Source organism: Antechinus flavipes, chromosome 4, assembly GCF_016432865.1.
Source record: "Antechinus flavipes isolate AdamAnt ecotype Samford, QLD, Australia chromosome 4, AdamAnt_v2, whole genome shotgun sequence".
NCBI classification, from domain to species: domain Eukaryota; kingdom Metazoa; phylum Chordata; class Mammalia; order Dasyuromorphia; family Dasyuridae; genus Antechinus; species Antechinus flavipes.
Genome location: NC_067401.1, coordinates 408,694,213 through 408,716,878, shown reverse-complemented (window position 1 = coordinate 408,716,878; position 22,666 = coordinate 408,694,213). Strand labels below are relative to the sequence as shown.

Below are 22,666 nucleotides of genomic sequence, written 5' to 3'. Positions count from 1 at the left end.
ATATATATATATATATATATATGTATATATATATATATATTCATGAAATACACACACATAGATACATACTTATATGTATATATACACATACATATTACATAAATGCATATTATATGTGTATTTTATATACTATATTTTAATAACAACATTTTTCATTGACTAAATTCAGTTTATAGTGCATAATTTCTTTAGAATAGAGGAAAAAGGAAACAACCATTTATTAAGTGTCTATTATGCCCCAGGCACCAGACTAAACACCTAACAAATATTTTCTCATTTAATTTATGGAGCTCTATTATATAAGGAGTTAAAAAGCAATAATAAAAGGATAATGTAGCACTTAATACAAATAATATCATAAAATAATTTAAATTGGACTCACTATGAGTTTTATATATTCCATATGTGTTTTTTCTATCATGCATGATAATATTTATGTTCTAGAAGGCAGTCTTTGTGAAATAAAAGTGATGTAACTTAAGAATAAATATTATGTTGATGACAAATCTAGGAGTTAATTTAGATTCTTAACTGCCATTTATAATTTTGCAATTATAAATATACTTAATTGATGCAAATCTTTTGTTTCACTAAAATTAATCAAATAACCAGAAAATATATATTGATTACATTATAAGTAATATTTACAGCATTTTGCTGAGGCAGGTAAGTTTCCTGCTTAGAGAACTTATAATGTAATTGAGGAAAGAAGACATGAAAACACTTAAAAAGTTAAATGGTAAAGGATAATATATTATCAAATTCCAGATAAATTTTAAAATAGTAAATTCTCAGGGAATTCAAAGGAGAGAACAAACCCTTGAGGCTAAGGTGTGTGTGTGTGTGTGTGTGTGTGTGTGTGTGTGTGTGTGTGTAAAAGATGAAACTAGCATTGACCTTTAAAAGATTCTTAGAATGGGGAGAATTGGAGCTATATATTTAAATGAAGAAACAATGAAAAACATGAAGGTAAGAAATTGACATGTTAGGAAAAAATCCATACTGAACATAAAGAAAGGTTTATGTTGAGGAGCAGAGGAGTTAAGTTTAAAAGACTTAATTAGGGTCAAACAGTCTCAGATATTTATAATTCATCTCATTGGAAAAGAGAGACATTAAAAAAAATTTTTTTAAATATATGTGGTTACATGATTAAAACTACTATAGAAAGATTCAATTAATACTATTTAAAGATGCAAAGGAAGGAAAGGAGAAAAGCAGCAAGATCAAACAAAATATTATAGTCATTCAGATGTGAAGTAATAAGGTTTTACTAAACACTCTGAAAAAGAAATATGACTTACTTTTAATTTGTGTACCAATCTTATAAGTAATTATATGAATATAAATTCATATATATGCAAGTAAGATATCTTTCAGTACTTGAAAGCAACCACTGAATTAATAAAAGGATTAAATTTCAATTTGTACTTTTTATCAAAAGATGCCAAATTTGTTTGAAATCCCTTTAACTCACTTAAAAGTATAATTCTATTTTAACTCAAATATTATTAATTTTCCAACATATTAATACTTATGATATTAAGAAAAGATGAAGATTTTTTCTGATGTATAATAAAGAAACCTTTTAATGAAAAATTATTTGTGACAATAATCATGGTTGGGTTTAAAAAAAAAAAACTTTTGTTAATAGATCCAGTGAACATATGAAGGTGCACAATAGACATAGAAACTTGTGTTTGTGATACATACATTATATATGTACATTATATTTAAACATATAACATATATATGTATAGATATTTCCTTATCAAGTTCTTGTTTTTTTTTCAGTATCTCCTACTATTGCTGGTGTTGATAATGATGGTAATCCTGAAGATGTAACGGTTATTCTTAACAGTCCTACTTCATTGGTCTGTGAAGCATATTCATATCCTCCAGCTACCATCACCTGGTTTAAAAATGGAGCTCCTATAGAGTCAAATCAAAATATCAGGATTCTTCCAGGTAATTATTTCTCTTAATTATCAATGTATATTTGTAAGCTTTCCAGTTATTATTATGACAAAAGTAGCATTTGGAAATTGTTTAACAGAAATAATTAAATTCACATTTGTTATCTTAAATTCTTTTCTTTGTTTTCTGGTAAAAATCAGTTCTTCATCAATTATATAACTGATAGTGCATATTAAAGAAGCTAACCAATGGCATGAATTTAGTAGCTATGGGAAGTAGACAGATGGTACCTCAAGGAAGAATCTAAGAAAATTCTGATGTCAATACCAGTTCATAAATTAAGATGACATTTTCTTTTGATTTTTGCTTTAAAGGAACTTGTGAAAACACAACCAAGCAGTTCAATTCAGTTTAATAAATTGTCTACTATGTGCAAAAGACAATGTGATATGTGTAGAAAACCACATAAATGTATAGACTGTACACATACACTAATTTCTGCATAATGATTAATACAAGGTAGGACTTTAGTCTCTCCATAGATCCAAAAATTTCTTTTTCAGGATCCCACAATCTAAAATGAAATATCCCTTATCCTAAATTTAAGCCAAGGAAGATCATAATTCATCTTACTAATTGTCTTTCATTGTACTCTCCCTTTAAAGAAAAAAATGTGCGGAGCATAAGCAAATAATATTCCAGTAATGCAGTGGTCCTAGTGTTCAAGGCTCATGTTTGGGGAAAAGTAGGAGTTAAGTTTGGAAAAATAGGATGGATCCCAGTCATTAATGAAAATGTGAGGTCCATGAAGGAGAAACTGTCTTTTGCTTCTTTTTGTATTCCCATCCCTTAGGATAACACCTGGCACATAATACTACTTAATAAATGTTTATTGACTAACTGACTGGATGACCTTGAAAGCCAGGCTAAGGAGCTTCAATTTTATTATGCAGTATAGGTTAAATGTAACCCAAACACCAGATTCACAACAAAATTTTGCCAGGCTACAAAACTTTTACTACTAAAAGCTTCTACATTGTGAAAACTTAAATGTTTTTTTTTTCCTTTTTTTTCTTCTTTCTCCCTCTGTCTTGTTCTTATTTTTGTAGCTCTCTTATTCTCTCCAGTTCTGAGTCACTAACCTCTGAACCACAGAGAGCCAGACATGGAGGCTACAAAGGACAGGGTGGTTTATGATAGACAATTCTGTAACAATTTTATTGGTCTGTGATGTAGTTAGGGTGACAAAACACTGCTAATGATAATGGAATTCCATTAAAGACTTTTGAACAGGTAAGTGATATGAAAGTCATATGCTAAGGAAGATTGAATTTGGTATTCAAGGTATGTTGGATGATAGTACAATGGAGGGCAACAGATGGAGGAACTATTGTAGTAATCAAGGCATAAGATAATATCGATATAGAATAGGTTATTAATTAGATTAGGTTAGTGATCACAAAACAAGAGGGGATAAGAGGACAGATATATATGAAACATTTACAAAGGAAAAATCAACTGGACTTGGTAACTGCCATTAGTTTCCTATAATAGTTTTAAAAAAAATGATGATAAGCAACAGCATTTTATAGTGCTATAAAATTTGCAAAATACATATGTGATCTAATTTAATTTTTTCAACAACCTTGAAGGGTAGTAACATAAATGTGATTATTCTGTTTTATACAATTAGAAATTCAGGTTCAAAGAGAGATGAATAAACAGAAAAAATAGGATAAAAATGTATAGTTATTAATAACTATAAATATGATAAAGATGAATTCATCTATAAAATGTAAACAACAGAATGAATTAGAAATCAGAATCCAATAATATATTGTTTACAAGAAACACATTTGAAACAGAGTTAAAATAAGAATCTGGAAGAAAAACTATTATACTCATCTGAAATAAGAGCTTTTTATTAATTAACATCAGACTTTGTTCTAAGTCAATTGCCTATTTCAGAATTTACTCTGTGATGATAATCTGGAAAAAGGAAAAATCAAAAATAATGTTTCAGAAACCTTCTACTGTTCAGATTTCAGGTTTTGAAATTCTTGATTTTTCTAGGAGGGAGAACTCTGCAGATCCTAAATGCTCAGGAGGACCATGCTGGTAGATACTCTTGTGTAGCTACTAATGAAGCTGGGGAAATGGTAAAACACTATGAAGTAAAGGTCTATAGTAAGTATTTCATTTTAACAAAAGATTTTATTTTTCTTGCCACATCTTTTTGGATTCTTCCACACGTCTGTTTTTCTTTTGAATTATTTTTACTCTTAATTACAAAAATTATGATTTTATATAATTTACCTAAGTATAGAAACTAAATAAAATAAGTACCATCAAAACATTAACTTTTCTCTATAATTCTAGGGACTTAAATATAGAGAAAGACCATTTATTTTGGGTTCTTAACACTCTATTCTGAATTTATAATTTTTTAAGCTTCTCATTTTTACCATCTGTATTATCCTTTGTCCTGAGTCATTGTCCCTTTACATCTCAAAGATTATCAGCAGTCAAGAATTGAAGATCATTAATGATTGCTTGTTCCATGGAAAAGTGATAGATAAATAAAATGTGCTTTTTATGTTAAAAATATGACATAGCTAATCATTATTATTAGTAATAATTGTATTATGAGTTTTTTCTGATATTGGTTATGTTTTATATTAATTGGCTTATATTCTTTGATAGCACTCCTTTTGTGATATCAAATATGCATTTATTGCCTATGTTTTTGGATATGCATATGAAACTAAATAACCCAAAAATAAATTGAACTTTTGGCTTTTGCACTGTTCCAATAAAGAAAAATAGAAATCTTTGATAGTACATAACAATAAAAATAGTATTTTGTAAAATGTTGAAAAGTACATGATAATAATAACCAATATTTATGTATTTAAAGTTTATAAAAGTTTTTATATCCATATAATGATTCATTTGATTTTTCACAGTAACTTTGGAGTAACAAAAATCATTATCCTCTTTTGGTAGTTGAAAAATGTCAAGTACAGAGGGATTGAGGTTTTTATCCACGGTCACACAGCCAAGTAAATGTTAAAAATCAAGATTTCGACCCAATCCACCATTCAACCCATGGGGCCTCATTTCCTTTTACTGTGAAAAAATGTAGAACAATATCTTCCTTCTCTTTTCAAGGTCTTGCCAAAGAATTCCAAGCATGTTTGAAATATTATGTAGGGTATCATTCAAATATGGAAGTGCCTAAATTCTGTACTTTTCAAATTCTATTTTTGTGCAGTTCCACCTATAATTAATAGAAGAGACCTTTTGGGGCCAGGTCTTTCTCCCAAAGAAGTAAAAATCAAAGTCAACAATAGCCTAACCCTGGAATGTGAAGCTTATGCAATTCCTGCTCCTGCTCTCAGCTGGTATAAGGATGGACAGGTCAGTAACAAAATTTATTTACTTTTAGTTAATATTGTGATCTAGTTTTTAAAAGGATACTTAAATACATGTTGTGTGCACAGTGTCACTTTGTTTCTAAAGAAGAAAATTCAATAAAGATTATGAAATTTAAAAATTGGCACATTAACAAATATAAAATATTTTATAGATTAACATATTATATATATATATATTTGAAGTGTTTGTGGTTTTTTAAATTTATTGATGTCATCAGTTTTCACATTGCCTTCATCTCCTAAATATTTTGTCCCTTCTTTAATCTCCCGGTGAGCCATCCATTCTTATAAATAATAAAATAGAGAAAAAAAATAGTTCAACAAAACCAACCAGTAATCAGCCAAGTCCAACAATTGATGTTTAGGATTCCATACCTATGTTCTCCTACCTTTCCAAAGAAGGGAAAATATAAGTCTTGTGTGGGACAAAGCTTGGTCATTATAATTTCTTAAAATACTATTTTGAATATTCTATTGTATGTAAATTTATCCATGCAAAGAGGATTTTATTCCCTGTCTTGTCTTGCAGAGTTAGTGATTAGGCCTGTCAAGCTCAATAAAAAATTATGTCAATCAACAAAATTATAATAATACACGCTTTGAAATCTTATATTTGAACAGAATATCTACTCGGACTATTTTAACTCTTTAATAGATTAGTTCATGAAGCTGAAAGTGATCATTAAGTAGCTCTTATAAGACTCTGGGGCAATTACAACTTTTAAAATAAAGCACAGGTCATTTAACCTTATGATCAAACCATATGTTATATCTCATCCATTAGATTTTTTTTTCCATGAATGTCTTTAAAATTTGGGGGCTGATATGACTAGACCAAAATAGGATTTTGTTAACATCAGTCAGTACAGATGTGAACAACTAAACTGCTGATGTTTGTGATGTTTTGCACATAATTAATCAAATGGCTAGCAAAATTTGACTTGGAGAATTCGAATTCTTGGTCATATTTTAAAATATCCAAAGAGCAAAAGTTTGCTTTTTCAAATCCAAGTTGTATTTTACAACACTGGCAGCTAGAGTTTAAATAATAAGCAAATTTCATCTGGAAGACATTGTAGGAAGAGAATATTGGAACTCCCACCATGCTGTGTTTACAGGTTCTACTCCAGTTGTGACTATGTTTCATAATTGGTTTTCAAGTCTATTTAAAGTTTCTTTGAAATGGAGAGAAAACATTTTTATTTTAAAGTTATCTTTTCTTGATAATTTAATATTTAAATGAACTTTTTCTTACTCTTGTGATAAAGGAGAGATCTTTCAATGGGAAAAGCATTTGTTTGGTAGCTTTATCTTTAAATCTAAACTCTAAATTTGACTCCCATATAAGACTTTTAAGTCATTCAATTTGTTTCTTTTCTCCTTCTTTGAATTGACACAAGGATATAATAAAATCCTGAATTGCCAAGTTACTCATTATCTGTTTTTTTCCCCTTCTTTCTGCTACTAAACAACCTTCAGAAGAGTGAAACAGGGGAAACAAGAAACTGATAAATATAGTTGCTTGTTAATTCCTACAAAAATTTCATTTTTACTGGCTAAAATGAGAATGGGGATTATATGATAGTCTCATTCATTCCTGGTCTTTTTCCTATTGGAACAAATAAAGGATATACACATGCGCATGCACACACACACACACACACACACACACACACACACACACAGCTTGTCTACTTTCAAAAAGATGTTTAAAAGAACTGATAATGTTTAAACACACATAAGATGAAAAGTTTTGTAGCAGAATTCCTTAAAGGCTACAATTAATGAGTTAGTTCTAACTAATGTTATTGATAGGACACAAAACTACATGTGTATTCATAAAAGCATATTAATACTAAAATTTTTCAGTCACTAATAAGGAACCCTAAAAAAGAAACATTGAATTTGGTATCAAATCAATATATACCAGTTCTTCCCAAATCTTTTCCTTTGAAACACTGGTTTGTCCAATTAATTTTTCGAGAAATGTGATTAATTGACCATTCTATTTGCAACAATTTTAATGTTTCATTTCAAAAATGGTGCCATTTCCTAAGAATTATATTTTATCACATTTTTATGTTTTATCACAATTTTTATAGATTTATTTTTTAAATATTCCAAAATTATTCTATTTCTATAGTAATTCTGGAAAAAAATCAGCACAAACCACAGCAATTAACATTCACTCTAAAGAAAAACAACCATTAAGGGAGATCTTGATCAGAAGAACCAATGTTTCTTTTTTTTTTTCTAATCCTAGGAAGAAAAATGATTGTTATGCTTTTCAGAAAATACTGCCAACACCTATGTTGATTATATTACTAAATCAAATCTAATAAAAAAAAAAAAGAAAGAAAGAAATAATATTGAATTTAAACCAAAAGAACAAAATTACCTTCATTCCGGTCCTAATCCTGGAGTGATAACACTCTGATCTTGGACTTAAACTTCTACACTTCTATTGCCTCATTTCTGAGATTGGAATACTATTAGTTGTACTATCTATCTAAGAGGATTGTAATAAGGATTCAATGAAACAATTGGTTTGAAAGCACAGAAATTCAAAATATTATTTCCTTATTTTCTTCAGAGTCTGTTAAAATGATTAGATTATTTGTCAGCAAAATGAAGAAAAAAGTATAGTGTCTAAAAAATAGGATAGTCATGTGGTACTTCTTTCATGTTAATATTGTTTAAATTATATTACAGCCCCTTAAATCAGATGATCATGTTAATATTGCTGTCAATGGACGCACACTTCAAATAAAGGAGGCTCAAGTATCAGACACTGGTCGATATACCTGTGTAGCATCTAATATCGCTGGAGAAGATGAATTAGAATTTGATGTGAATATACAAGGTAACAAAAAAATAACTGACTGTCCCAGTCTTATTAACAAAACTCACATGGTTCAGATATTTATGAGGTTCAGATACAGGTTCAGTTATCATCTCAATGGAGCTGATTCTCATATCTAATTATTAAACCTCGATCTCTCTTCAAAGTATCAGATCCACATTAATTAAACATTCCCATTTGGATGGTTCCAACTGGATATCATATAGCATCTCAAACTTAACATGTCTAAAATAGAGCTTGTGATCTTTCTCCACAAATCCATTCTTATTCCTAACTTTTTTATTTCTGTTGAGGGCAGCAGCATCCTACCAATTACATAGGTCCATAACTTCAGAGTCATCTTGAATTCCTTCCATATTTAATCAGTCATCAAGTCATTTTTAGTTTCCTATAGTACTTATTCTAATTGCTCTAGGAAACTCTCAAAGTCTATATATTGTTGAAAAAGTACTGATCTCCACTGGGAATCCCCTATACTAATAAAATCTAAGGTTCAGTCTTCACCCTTTTATTTAGCATTTAAATCGCTTTATAATTTAACCATACCATATCTTACCCGACTGACTTTCACATTTTTCCCCATCATGCATTACAAATTCCAATAAACTACCCTGCTTGGCCATTCTATCTTCTGTCTTCACTGCTACACAGAAATGACCTGAAAGCCTGGAATGGGTACCCTTCTCAATTTTGCTTCTTGGACTTTTTAGTTTTCTTCAAAGCTCAGCTCAAAACATCATATCCCATAGAAGAATTTTCTTGATATCCCCAACTATTAGTGTATTTCTTGTATTTCATTTGTATCTGACAGAATATAAACTTTTTTAAAGGATAGAGACGATTTCTGTTTGTCTTTGTATTATTTCATCATAATCATTTTCTTGTTTTTTGGCTGATTATTTGACTTCCTATATTAATCTGTTATCTTTTGTAAATAATTAAATTGTCAAACTCTTAAGATCAAAAACTTAAAAATCTGTTTTTATCCTTTCACCTCTAGCAAAGTGTGTTATACAAAGGAAGCAATAAATAAATGTGCTAAGTCAAATTCAATTTAGAAAATTAATTTTTTTTCTTTTTACTTTGGGTCCTTCTGATTCCAGGACCAGTACCCCATCCACTGCACAACTAGGTAGGCAACCTAGTTGCCCTTTTAAAAAATCATTTCTTAAAAGTATCTCTCATCCCACATCACAGAATTATAGAATTAAAGAATTTTACAGTAGGAAAGTAATTCAGTGCCATCTTGACTAATTATATCCAAACAAGAATTCCTACTACAATATATTCAACAATTATATATCCAGATTCTGCTTGAAAACTTGCAGAGAAGAATGAGGCACTCTTTTAGTAATCATTGATTCACTGTCTAAATAATTTTAATTGATTTAATAAATGTTTATGCAATTTTACCAGATATAAGAATTCAGTTCCTCAGTCAATATTTTTCATACTCTTGCTTGCTCCCTTTAAAAAAAAAAAAAACTGGGACATTTTTTCTTTGCCAAACACCTTGTAACACATTCTCTACTGTCCAAAATGTTTAAAAATCACAAAGACTAGCAATCACATCTGCCAATTTTTTCAGGCCCTTTTGGATGTAGTTCATGTAGGCTTTGTGATTTGAAATCATTGAAGCCAGCTAGCTACTCTTTTATAACATCTCATTTATCTTCTGTTTCAAGTCCCTGTTGACTTTTTATTCTAATCTTTCCAGTACAAAACAAAACAGCAACAAAAGTAAGCATTTAAATATTCAAGCTTTATATATATATATATATATATATATATATATACATATACATATATATATATATAGATGATATTAGTCATCTTTTCTTTGATCATTCTCCTCTCAATATAACTTTAAAAAATCATAAAATATCTTTTTGTATCCTTTGTTATTAGATTTAATATGCTCATAAAATTTAGTGTGATTTAAATATATATCTAAAATGTTCCTTTCTTTCTATAGTACCTCCCAGTTTTCAGAAACTCTGGGAAATTGGAAATATGCTGGATACAGGCCGGAGTGGTGAAGTCAAAGATGTGATAATCAACAATCCCATTTCTCTTTATTGTGAAACAAATGCCGTTCCTCCTCCCACTCTTACATGGTTTAAAGATGGTTATCCTTTGACTTCTAATGATAAAGTCTTAATATTACCAGGTAACAGTTGACACTGATTACCCTTATTTATTAGACATGTTAAATTGATAAGCTTCCAAGTGGGGTTATGAGGTGCTTTTCCCATGTAGTCTAGAAAGTCAGAATTAAGATCAAGAATTAAACTAGTTGTTGAATGATGTTGGATACTTAGTGTATTTGTTACTCTAAAAATATAATGGGATAATCAGGCTTCCTTTTTCATTATTATTGGTTACAGATTTTGAAAGAACTTGAAAATTATTGCTAGCCAGGTCAAAGATAGCAAGCATCAATTTTAGAATATAGAGAATATTGTTTCCAATATTTCATTTCCTGCATGCTTGTTCAGTTAAAAGGCAGATTAAAATGTTCACAAATGGACCAGGAAACATCATTTATTTACCCTTTTGCAGAGCTGTCACTAGCAATTTTGTCACCCAAGTAGGTCAACTTTCCAAAATGTGGCAAGCAGCAGAAAAGGCACTTGCAAATTAAACTTCTAAGAAAAATTCGATTGCAAAAAATCTAGTATACAAAGCACTATTGGGGAATGAGAAATAAGGTCATATATTACTCTTTTCGTTATTTGTTATTGCCTCTTTTTCTGGCTTTCACTATCTTCACATTCCCCCAAAGTGGAGAAGCAATAATTAGCCCCAGTATCAGGGAGTGATAGAGAATCCCAGTGTCCTAAAAATAACTGCATGGTCTTTTGGCTTTTTAATTTAGTTTAATTTAATTAATTTAAATTGATTAAGCTTGCAAATCTTGTATTATAATCAACTGTTACTGTATTTTTCAAAAAAAGTGTAAATGCTGTCAAAACCCTTTAAAATTTGGAGTCTTTGAATAAAGCCCAAATCATCCCATCATAGTTAAAGTTCTGACTATATGTGTTTTGGTTTTGTAAACATTGATATTTTTCAGTCCTTAAAATACATTCACCATTTTAGAGAGGGTTTTTTTTATATTGCCAATTATTGGTTTTATTCTTATTTGCTCTGTTGGCAGTAAGAGTGGAAGCTTTTCAGTACCTACTGTTATTTAGTAAGATGAATATTTCCATTGTTATCCAGTTCCTTTACAGTGGAATAAAGTATTAGTTGAAATTGGCACTGATAGAGATATTTCGGTTAATTGTGTATCAAAACTCAACTTGCAGTTGATGAAATAGCCCTGAAAAAATATATGCCATAGCTATCTGATATAGAAATATAACTAAATACACACTTAAATATAGAAGAATAAGTCACATTATGAAATATTTCTTCTAACTTTTAAAAAAATGGTTTTTTGTTTGTTTGTTTGTTTGTTTTTATTTGCTTATTTTTTTCCTCAGGAGGACGAGTGTTACAGATTCCCCGGGCCCAAGTAGAAGATGCTGGTAGATACACCTGTGTTGCTGTGAATGAGGCTGGAGAAGATTCCCTTCAGTATGATATTCGTGTGCTCTGTAAGTCTGTCTCACTCTTTCCTTTTTCTGTCATAGTGGAAAGAATACTGCATCTAGAATCAGAGGATCTGAATTCCATTTCTGGTTTTGCTGATTATTGCCTTTGTGATTTTGGGCCAGTCACTTAATCTTTCTGAGCATGTTTCCTCCTTTTTAAAATGAAGACTTTAATGTAGATGGTCTCTGAGGTCTGTTCCAGCTCTAAATTCTATAGTGCTTTGATAAGTTGATCTTCTCTTAGAGAGTATCATAAAATAAGTACTTAAATAACTTAAGTATTTAAGTGCCTACTTTGTACCATATACTGGGAGAAAAAAAAGGAAAAATAGAATGCTTGTTTTTAAGGAGCTCCATCTAATGGGGGAAATAAAAATATATAAGCACCTAAAAAGGGATGGAAGATACCTAGCTTGATGAAGTCCTAGAGCCTGATGGGAAATTATGATGTTAATGAGCTGGGTCCCTTCCTTAAATAGAGGATCTGGAAGGAGATTTCTGCTGTCCAAACACTATGCTCTCCAGTCAGAGGATTGGCCAGGCCCCAGGTGTATGAATATAAAGGAGATGTCAGTTTCTGAGTTGATGTAATCTAACAGAAACAGTCATCAACTCAGGTTTTTAGATGTGGTGATATAAAATTAAAGCAATGCTTTGAGTGTTTTTTTTGACTTTTTGATTTTTATGGACATAAAATCTTGATTTTGACATATTAGTTTATTTTTATATAAAAATCAACTATTTTGTATGCATTTAGTATTATAATCTAAATCAGGGGCCCACAAACTAGTGACCCAAAGGACAAACCTAGCCCACTATGTACTATTCTTGAGCTAAGAATGTTTCTTTTTTAACATTTTAAATATATTTAAATTTTATTTTAAAATGGAATAAATAATTCTTAGCTCATTGGCTGGATTTTTACCAATAGACCATAATTCAGAACCTTGTTCTAAAGATATCATAAGCAGTATAAATTTTAATATTGGATTTTTCAGCCCAACAGAGTATGTTGTTACTCTATTTATTTTTCTTTTATATCATTCATTAATTTTACCATATCACACATATATTGCAAAGGTAATTTATACTCTTTGTAAAATATAAACAAGCTTCATTTTAAATGAGTAGTATTATAAACAATGAAATCTTGCAAATAGGTTAATTATTGTTTGATTTTTTAAAAATATCTTCACTCTACAAAATAATTCAACATGTTACCTTTTAATAACTAGTTTCCCTACTATATTTACCATATAATACACTTTGGCAAAAATACCTGAATACATACAAATTCAAGAATGTCTGTTTAAAGCAAGGGTAAAATTTATAGCTCAATTTTATAGTACCATTTTAACTGAATGTTATATTTCAGTAACACTTAGAAATTAGTTTAGAAATAGCACTAAAAAGATCTGGATTTCTGTAGATTTGGGAAAAAAAACTAGCTTAATATATTTAACCAAAGAAATTTATAGCTTGGTTCACTGACATATGATTGTAAGTGCTTTGGGGATAGGAAGTTAAATCCCTACCCAGTAGTTAGCTCTCAATAAAAATTTTAGGCAAGTTTGGATGTAAAGTCTGACTGGTATTCTGTATACTCTAGCCTGAGAGTCTGTGTACACATGTATAACTTTTTTTTCTCAAAAATAACATAAACATGCCTAAAAACTAGAATAATTTGAAAAAAAAAACTTGCTTTCACATTGTTAAATTCTTCATTGTATTTTCCTTTTAGTACCACCGTCCATTAAGGGAGCTGACATTGATTTACCTGAAGAGGTCACTGTGCTGGTCAACAAGACTGCACTAATGGAATGTGTGTCAAGTGGCAGTCCAGTACCAAGCAATTCCTGGCAAAAAGATGGACAGCTCTTAGTGGAAGATGATCATCATATATTTCTATCCAATGGGAGAACTTTACAGGTAAGAGACAACTGATATTCATCAGGAGAACTTTACAGGGAAAGGAGAATTAACCTCACTTGGAGACTTTTATTTTTATTTGTATTACTACAAATCATAAAGGAATCTGATACACATGAGGCTTGCTAGAATGCTACCTTCAGGTTATCATAGGAAATAAAAATATCATTTTACAGTATTTTTATTGTAATAAAATCCTTGTAGTATAAGGTAAATATCCTAATTAATAAAATATATAAAATATCAACCCTTAGAATACAGATACATGTATGTATTTTTTTCTCTCTTAAAAAACAAAAGTATCTTGAGTATATTGCTAGATAATAAAGGGTTATAGAATTAATCCAATTTTGCTTTTAGAAAATTGGAAGAACATATAGATCCCAGATTCTATAGCCATATTTGTCTTTTTCACATCATTATTTTCATAAATATTATGTGCCATTTATACTCATTAAAGATTAGAGTTTGTATTGTGAAATATTTGGCACTTAGAGAAATTAATTCAGCTCCACTAAGATACCACTAACTGTATTATTTAGGAATTCAGCATAATAACATGGTCTGAAACTTAAATATTATCATTTAAAATGCCGAACATTTACCATGGGAGTTGTTTTTATAGTAGAGATTGTAAAGTCCGGGATAGCTCCCAGGAGACCTTAGGAATAGCCGGAGTCAGGATAAGCAAAAGTCCTTGGAATTTAGGGAGAGAAATGAAGGAGACAGACAAACTGCCACAGCCTCCTTGTCCTGCTGAAAAGTGAGATTTTTGCCTCTCTCACTCCACACCCTAATCCTTACTTACAATTCTCTTATCCCCAAACATTGAGCCAGCACTAACTGTGAGAAGAGCAATTCCAAACATATGCTAATAGAATCATTATCCAATAGGTAATTAGCCTTAAGTGCTCAACTGTCTGATTCAAGCACACCTTTTAAGAATTTCAGCCCTTTATAGGAGATAACAAGTTCAGTGCCTAAAAATTGCTTTGAATTTCTAAACCACCCTCTAAATCCCAAATGTAACTTTTGATTATCCCTTTATCTAGGACAGAGAATAGGGTCCAAGAAACATATGGTATAGAAGCTTCCTCTGTGTGGAAAGATACCTCTGGATGGAACTAATTATGGGATCTCCTTTTCTATAATTAATAACAAAAACAACAATAGATAGCTAACTAACATTTAAGATGATCAAGAAAGTAACATGATCCACATGACTTGAGAAAGCCTTTTTCCTCCTTCTTTACAGAGGCAGTTTATGATTATGGAGGCTGGAGTCTGGAAGGCCCAAATTCAAATCCGGCCTCAGACACTTCCTAGCCAATCCTGAGCAGGTCACGTCTCCCCTGTTTGTTTCAGCTATAAAATGGAGATAATAATAGCAACGTGCAGGATTGTCCTAAGGATCCAATGAGAATATGACTTGTTAAAAGGAGAAAAAACTTAGCACAGTGCTTGGAACATAGTAGTTTATGATAATAACTGAAAAGGAAAGAACTGTTCAGTTTTGAAAACATGTTGAAAGCATTTACGTAAATATCCTGAATTATTATATTTGGAGTATCTTCTTTTTCTTTAGATACTAAATTCCCAAATAGCAGATATCGGAAGGTATGTGTGTGTTGCAGAGAACATAGCTGGAAGTGCCAAAAAATATTTTAATCTAAATGTACACGGTAAGTTATCACTTCCAAAATGTCTACTACTTTTTGTTTGGCAATCGGGAAAATCATAGTTTTGAATTCTTGGAGGTGATTGTGTTTTTATCTCACAATCTTCATGTTAGCCTTTCTCCCTTTTTGATATAAATACCCTCAGTAATGCTATTTTTCATCCAAGAAATAGAGATTTCAGATCTCACAAGCAGAATAAGCACTTGCCTGTTGTGTCAGTAACTCAAAAGAAAATGGTATTCTTTTACATATGTACCCATAAGAAGGATTGAAATCCCAAGGCCTACAAAATAAGTTTGGTACATGGGTTTTAAAATCATTTAAAAAAATGCACCTGCTAACTTATGCTTATAATAGTTTTTCTCTATTACTTCAGCATAGCAGTAGCAGTGAACTACCTAAAGATATGATAGAAATGGTGATCTCTAATAGAAATTGGAGAAATATAACCCCAGATCACTACTCGAGATAAATTAGAGAATAAATTAGAATATCTTCATTTGTGTGCAAGTGAGATAGTATTTGAGTTGGAATAGCATTGCAAAAGTTATCAAGTTCAAAAAGTTGAACTTACGATGAAGTATGTAGGAAAATATGGAGATAGGTAATTGATAAGTCTCTGAGTAGATTATAATAGCTCCACAGAGATGGTGTCTTTAATTTTCTTATGCATCTCCCTGGCTGCCAGTGCTTTCCTTGTATACTTGTAATGAATCTATACCAAGTCCTGGATATAGACATAAGCAAAGAAAGAATATGAGTTGGTATGATGTCATAGATTGAACATTGGGCTAGATATCTAATCCTTACTAAATAATATATGGTAGCAAATTAAATGCTTTGAGAGCTATTATATTCTTTGAACATTTGGTTGCTAATTAGCATTCCTTTGATAATAAAAAGACAAAGGATTTTATAACACAAACTTATTTCTCTATAGCAATTTTTTCTGGATTTTAAATTTAGGGACCTAGACCATTGCTTATAAAAGTTAAACAAAATTAATAAATAGTTCCCCTCCCCCAAATATAAATTCATTAAAATACTAGCTCATGAATTTTAGTGAATAGTATTTCTGGAAAATATTATCTGGCAAAAGATTTAAACATCTTAGAAATTTATTTTGAGTAAGCATACAGGAGAGGGCAAGGTAAATGGTGCAGTGGATAAAGCATTGGGACTTGAAATCAGGAAGACACATCTTCAGAAATTCAAATTGGACCTCAGATATTGTGTGATCCTGGGGTATGAGTTTTGTGATGCTGAGCAAATCACTTAACCTCATCTGCAAAATGAGATGGAGAAAGAAATGGCAAACTACTTCAATATATTTTCCAAGAAAACCCCAAAATGAGGTCAGAGTTGGACACAACTGAAAATGACTGAAGAACAACAACAAAAGCATACATGGGAGAATTTTGTATCTATAAATTTGTAATTTTATTTTTGAAATATTTGAGAACTTTTTCTTAAGCTTGGCATTTAATCTGGAGATAAAATTAATTTGTTTTTTCCCTAGGATGTTAAAATCTATTTAGCCAGCCTATAGATATAGGGAGAAGGCTCTAGAATAGGTGGCTTTGAGGCAGCTAGATGGGTAAAGTAAATAGAGCACCAGACCTGAAGCAGGAGAATCTGAGTTCAAATCTGATCTCAGACACTCAATATTTACTAGCTCCATGACTCAAGGCTTTTCATTTAACCCCAATTAGCTTGCACAAAATAAATAAGTAGACTAGAAGGCTTTGAATGATAGGTAATGAAGGGAGTCTAACAACTTAGTTTTTAACTTTAAAGATTGGAATTTCAATAGTGTGACTTCTTTTTTCTTTAATCACTCGGTGGAATCTTTATTCCCTTGAAACCAACCAGGAAGAAATGAATTCTCTAATTGTACATTATGAAATGCCTATTTAAATGGGGGAAAATTTATTCCCCTTATATCCTGCTTTCTCTTATCTCCTGAAGAAAGTGAACTTTCTGGTTGGTTTGAGGGCCTTTATTTTGATTTTACCCTTGAAATCCATTTTATTATTAATCAACAAACTTATTGGGTTAAAAAAATGGCAACTAATCTTGAAACCAATTTTCTACAGTTCTGGACAATTATAAATGAGTGTCATCTAGATTTTATATCACACTCACAGAGTATACAGAAAGTGAATAAATGTGTGGTAAATGAATGAATAAATGACTTACTGACACCATGAAATCATAGTCATATAGTCCTTTCACTTTGGGAATGGGGAAGAAAGGAATTTTGAATGAAAATATGAAGAAAGAATGAACATCTGCAGGAAAGAAACAAAAAGATTGTATAACTCTGTACCTTGACAACAGCCTTAAACAAAGCCAGTTTTTCTATATAAATACACTGTAGCATAGTTCTGTTTAGGTTTAGAAATTCTCATCCTCCCTTGCTATTGGGGAAGAATTATTCCTGCCAAGCCCCTATGTAAGAAAGGAGCTGCAAACAAAATCAGTGGAGGCATTAGGGATTCTAAATAGGAAGGATGACAGCTGGATTGGTTTTCATCACACAATTTTTAGATCCCTGCAGAACCAGTGGACCAGTTCCTAAATACAAACAATTTCTTTTCCTCAGTACTTTGGCAGCATACAGTGGCTGGAGTTGTGTTGAGGAAATTGAGTAGTACTTATTGCTGACAATGTTGGATGAAATTTTAAATATATTTGTTGTTGTAGTTCCTCCAAGTATCATTGGTACTAATCCTGAAAATCTGACTGTGGTGGTGAATAATTTCATCTCTTTGGCCTGTGAGGCCACGGGTTTTCCACCTCCTGATCTCAGCTGGCTCAAGAATGGAAAATCCATCAGCTTGAGCAATAATGCTCTCATTGTGCCTGGTAAGGAAGCTGTTTTTTTCTGATAATCTGGGGAGAACTTTCTCCCCTTCCATTCATTTTATCAAGAATGAAAATTTAGCACACTACTTTTTAAATTTGTGAAGATCTTTGTTTAAAAAAATTAAAATTGCACACTTTTCTAATCCCATAATAGGTAGCTTAGTGTATTGTGTGCTAGACCTGTGTTCAAATCCTATTTAGTGGTTGTAATATTGAGCAAGTCACTTCATCTAATAACTTCCTCAGTTACTTCATCTGTAAAATGGGAATAGTAAATAACACTTACTTCCTAGAATTGTGAAGGGTATAAAATTATATATTTGAAAATCACTTTGCAAACCTTAAAGCATTCTATAAATTCTAGTTAGTAGTAGTATTAGTAATAATAACTTTAATAAGTTTCATAACTTTATATAGAAAATTTTACTTTTTCTTACTTTAGTAAAAGAAGCAGCATTTTGGAGTGGAATAGAGTAAATTGTGAATAGAATTGTCTTTGCAATCAGGACAACCTGAGTAAACAAGCAAATCTAACATACTGTGTGATCCTAAGCAAGTTGTCAATTCTCAACTCTCTAAAAATCTAAGTTCTTGAGAAGGTAACAATAAACATTGGTAGGAATTTCTCACAAATTCTATAAACAATTGAAATCACAGATACAGGGCTTGTTCCTTGTTACTATTATGATTTTCAATTCTGAGAACTGAAATGCATTGAACCTTTTATGAGAATGATAGAAAAATACTGAATTTTTATTGAATGAGCTTTTTAATTACAATATATTTACATAATTACAATTTAAAATGAGGAAAAGTGGAATTGGCAATTTTGAAAACTTTCAGAGAATTTAAAACTCAACTAGGGAGCCAAAGAAGATCATTTTTAAAAGGCGTTATTCTTTGGTTCATAGGTAATATTGGGTAAAATTTTTAAAATTGTATCAGACTTCGAATAATCAATGCATTGCTACATCAGCAAATTCTCTTTGGGAAAGGGAATAGGAAGTAGGGAATTAGTAACATGAGATCCAATTGTTAGAACTAAGTCCCTTGAAGCCTTCTTCTTCACTTCATGTTCAATTTTAGCATCAAGATCCAAGTGTGATTTTTGAAAGGTTTGTTCAACTACTGGCCAAGCAGACTAGATTAAAAAAAAAAAAAAAACCACCAATGTTTTTGATCAACACTAATAAACTTAAAAGTTGGGAAACATGATTCTAAGTTCCTTAGGGTTAAGGACTTCTTTATACTGAATTTATTGTCTCACAGACTCTTCCTTTTTGTGAATAGAATAGAATTGAAGATTTGAACTCAATGTTCATTTAAAAAAAAACTTGAGAAAATTATAATTATGGGTTTCTTAGCAGTATACTTAAATTATGCAATTCTGATTTCTCTCCATCATATAAGAAAATCCTGTGAATTTTATCATTTATAGATAGGGTGATAATAGAAATAATGAAAGATCAGAAAACGAATTCCTTCCTTTTCAACATTAAAACTTGTCTTTGTCCATTATAACTTAAAGATGGATCATTTTAAATGACTACCTGGTTAATGTAATAATCAGATTGATTTTTATACTGTCTTTGATTTTTTTCCCCTCTGATACAATTCAGGTGGAAGAAGTCTTCAAATTATACGGGCCAAAATATCTGATGGTGGGGAATACACATGTATAGCAATGAACCAAGCTGGTGAAAGCAAGAAAAAAATTTCCCTGATTGTCTATGGTTTGTTTTCACGGTACTTCAAAGATGTATTCATTATTGAATTCACAAGGAATTATTTCATCCAAATGCAAAAACCTTTTTCCACCTTTTCACAGTTCCCCCAAGCATTAAGGATCATGGCAGTGAATCTCTTTCTGTTATTAATGTACGAGAAGGATCTCCAGTGTCATTGGAGTGTGAGTCTAATGCTGTTCCACCTCCAGTCATAACCTGGTACAAGAATGGACGGATAATCATGGAATCTGCTAACTTGGAGATTTTAGGTGATGGACAAATGCTACACATCAAGGGAGCTGAGGTACACTGCTCGCTGTATGGTATTTCTTGTTGAAATAAAGGGGGGGACATGGTGGTTCCTTGATTCTTTTCTATTATGAATATAATTTTCATAAAAGTAAAGTGGTATTGTTAGATTACCTGGATTCTGGTTCTCTCATTAATTTGAGTACTTTGAACCCCACTTTCTTCATCTATACAATTAGGAGATTAGACAGAAACCTTTTTAAAGGAATTATCCATACCTAAGACCACATGTTTATTCAAATATGATTTTGGTCTTCTGTTGCTTTGGTTTTGTGACTTTGAAGCCCTTTAATAAATTTACTTCTCACAGAAAAAAGATTTGCTAAATGAAACAGAATAAAGACTGGATCTTTTAAAGCATACAATATCTTGAAATTTTAGTCATTTTATACCATATATAATGTAATCATTCATAATTGAATGGAAAACATTAATAAGTTTTTGGTTATTTTTAGGTATCTGACACAGGCCAATATGTATGTAGAGCTATAAATGTAGCAGGACAAGATGATAAAAATTTCCATCTTAATGTTTATGGTAAGGCTCTTTAGTAAATTACTCTTCTAAAGATACAAATAAGATAGTTTTGCTGAAATTAATACAGTGAACAAAAATATATGATACTTCTGTGTTATTATAGTACCACCCAAGATAGAAGGACCCCAAGAAGAGGATGTTGTTGAGACCATCAGTAATCCTGTGACTCTTGCATGTGATGCTACTGGAATTCCTCCACCCACTCTGGTATGGTTGAAGAACAGAAAGCCAATAGGTAATGCGACTATGCACACTTAATTTTATTTATTTATATTGATAGACAATGCTGCAAATTTTCAATGTTAATACATAACATATTAGATTTAGCCTACTATTTTAGCCTTTCAGGATTTCTCCCTCTTAGCTTTTGTTATCAAATTTGGTGATCATTCCTTTACTCAAGATTATGCTTTCCTCTCACACTAGTTATTGACTTTAATGTTGCTCACCTTTGAAGTATATAAAGGTTAAAAAATGGTGATCCCCTAACACCAGGGCAAATTAACTATTGAACTGTTATCACTCTGTCATTTGATCCATATTTCCTCCATTTGTGTGAAGCCTTTATAATTTTATAGAATCTGCCAGAGGTCAAAATTCCCTTTCATTGCTTTTGAGAATGTAGGTATTAGGGTATATGTAAAGTAAAGAGTACATACATACATACATACATATATGTTGCAATTATTATAATGAACTATTTCATCAATTTATATATTTGCCAATTAATCAACTAACCAGTATTTTAAAAATATATTAGAGAATAAAAGTTTGACATAATATCTCAACAAATCATGGAATTTTAGTGTTGCATTTTAGTGTTAGAAGGAACTTAGCAGGCACTTGGGCCAAACAAAACCTGAAAGGAATTATCAGTATAAGTCAAAAATTGGTCATGCAGTTTCTATTTGAACATTTTACTGAAAATGAACTCTCCACTTCTCAAGTTGCCCTATTTCACTCGTGGACAGTTCTAAAAGCCTAAATTGATCTTTTTGCAACTTCTGCTCATTACTCCTGACTCTCTCTAGTAGCACTAATTCTTATACCTCTTCCATAAGACAGTCTGTTAAAAGTCCTTAACAATATCTATCTTTTCTATACAGCATCTTCGCCCCTCCAGATAACAAATTTCTCCAATTCTTATTACCAGCTTTCATATGCCAAAGTTATAAAACCCTTCATAATTTAGATTGGCCTTTTCTGAACATTTTAGCTTAACACTCTCCTTTTTTAAACTGTTGGAACCAGAATTGAACATAATATTTCAAATGTGACCTTATAAGATCAGAGTAAGGATCTATTATCTTCTTATTTCTGGAAACTATGTACATTTTAATTCAGTGTAACTTTGCATTCACTTTTTCAGATGCTATATCATACTGCTGATTTGTTTTTATTGTGTTTTTAATCCACTAAAACTTCTAGACCAAACAGTGTCAGTCATATATTAACTCTCCCTCCCAACTTTGTGTCATCTGCAAATTTGATGGCTATACCTTTATCCTAACTCACTGATACAAGTGATAAATAGCATAGATCCAAGCATAGGCCCCTGGAAAACTTCTTTAGAGATGATTCACCAAGTTGACACTAAATTTATAACAATTCTTTAAATCTGGCCATTTAACTAGTTTTAAATCCATCTAATTAAATTATCACGTAGTCCACATGCCTTCAACTTTTCCACAAAAATAGTATTAAATATTCTGTCCAATGTATTATTAAAATACATCAGTATAAAGGACAATTTTTTCTTAAATGGCTCTTTATAGTCCCTACTTTTTTATTGATTTTCATT

General features: G+C 31.0%; 1 protein-coding gene across 1 annotated transcript in view; it reads left to right on the top strand.

The window, feature by feature from the left end:
• The window catches only part of HMCN1 (hemicentin 1), a 503,334-nt gene that overhangs the window by 374,073 nt on the left and 106,595 nt on the right, over positions 1–22,666 (top strand). The window contains exons 50-62 of the mRNA XM_051998776.1: positions 1,795–1,968; positions 3,991–4,104; positions 5,192–5,337; positions 8,067–8,217; positions 10,193–10,387; positions 11,706–11,819; positions 13,558–13,745; positions 15,331–15,427; positions 18,131–18,292; positions 19,912–20,025; positions 20,121–20,323; positions 20,784–20,865; positions 20,969–21,100. Coding sequence (XP_051854736.1) covers positions 1,795–1,968; positions 3,991–4,104; positions 5,192–5,337; positions 8,067–8,217; positions 10,193–10,387; positions 11,706–11,819; positions 13,558–13,745; positions 15,331–15,427; positions 18,131–18,292; positions 19,912–20,025; positions 20,121–20,323; positions 20,784–20,865; positions 20,969–21,100 — 1,872 coding nt within the window. The remainder of the gene's footprint in view (positions 1–1,794; positions 1,969–3,990; positions 4,105–5,191; positions 5,338–8,066; positions 8,218–10,192; positions 10,388–11,705; positions 11,820–13,557; positions 13,746–15,330; positions 15,428–18,130; positions 18,293–19,911; positions 20,026–20,120; positions 20,324–20,783; positions 20,866–20,968; positions 21,101–22,666) is intronic.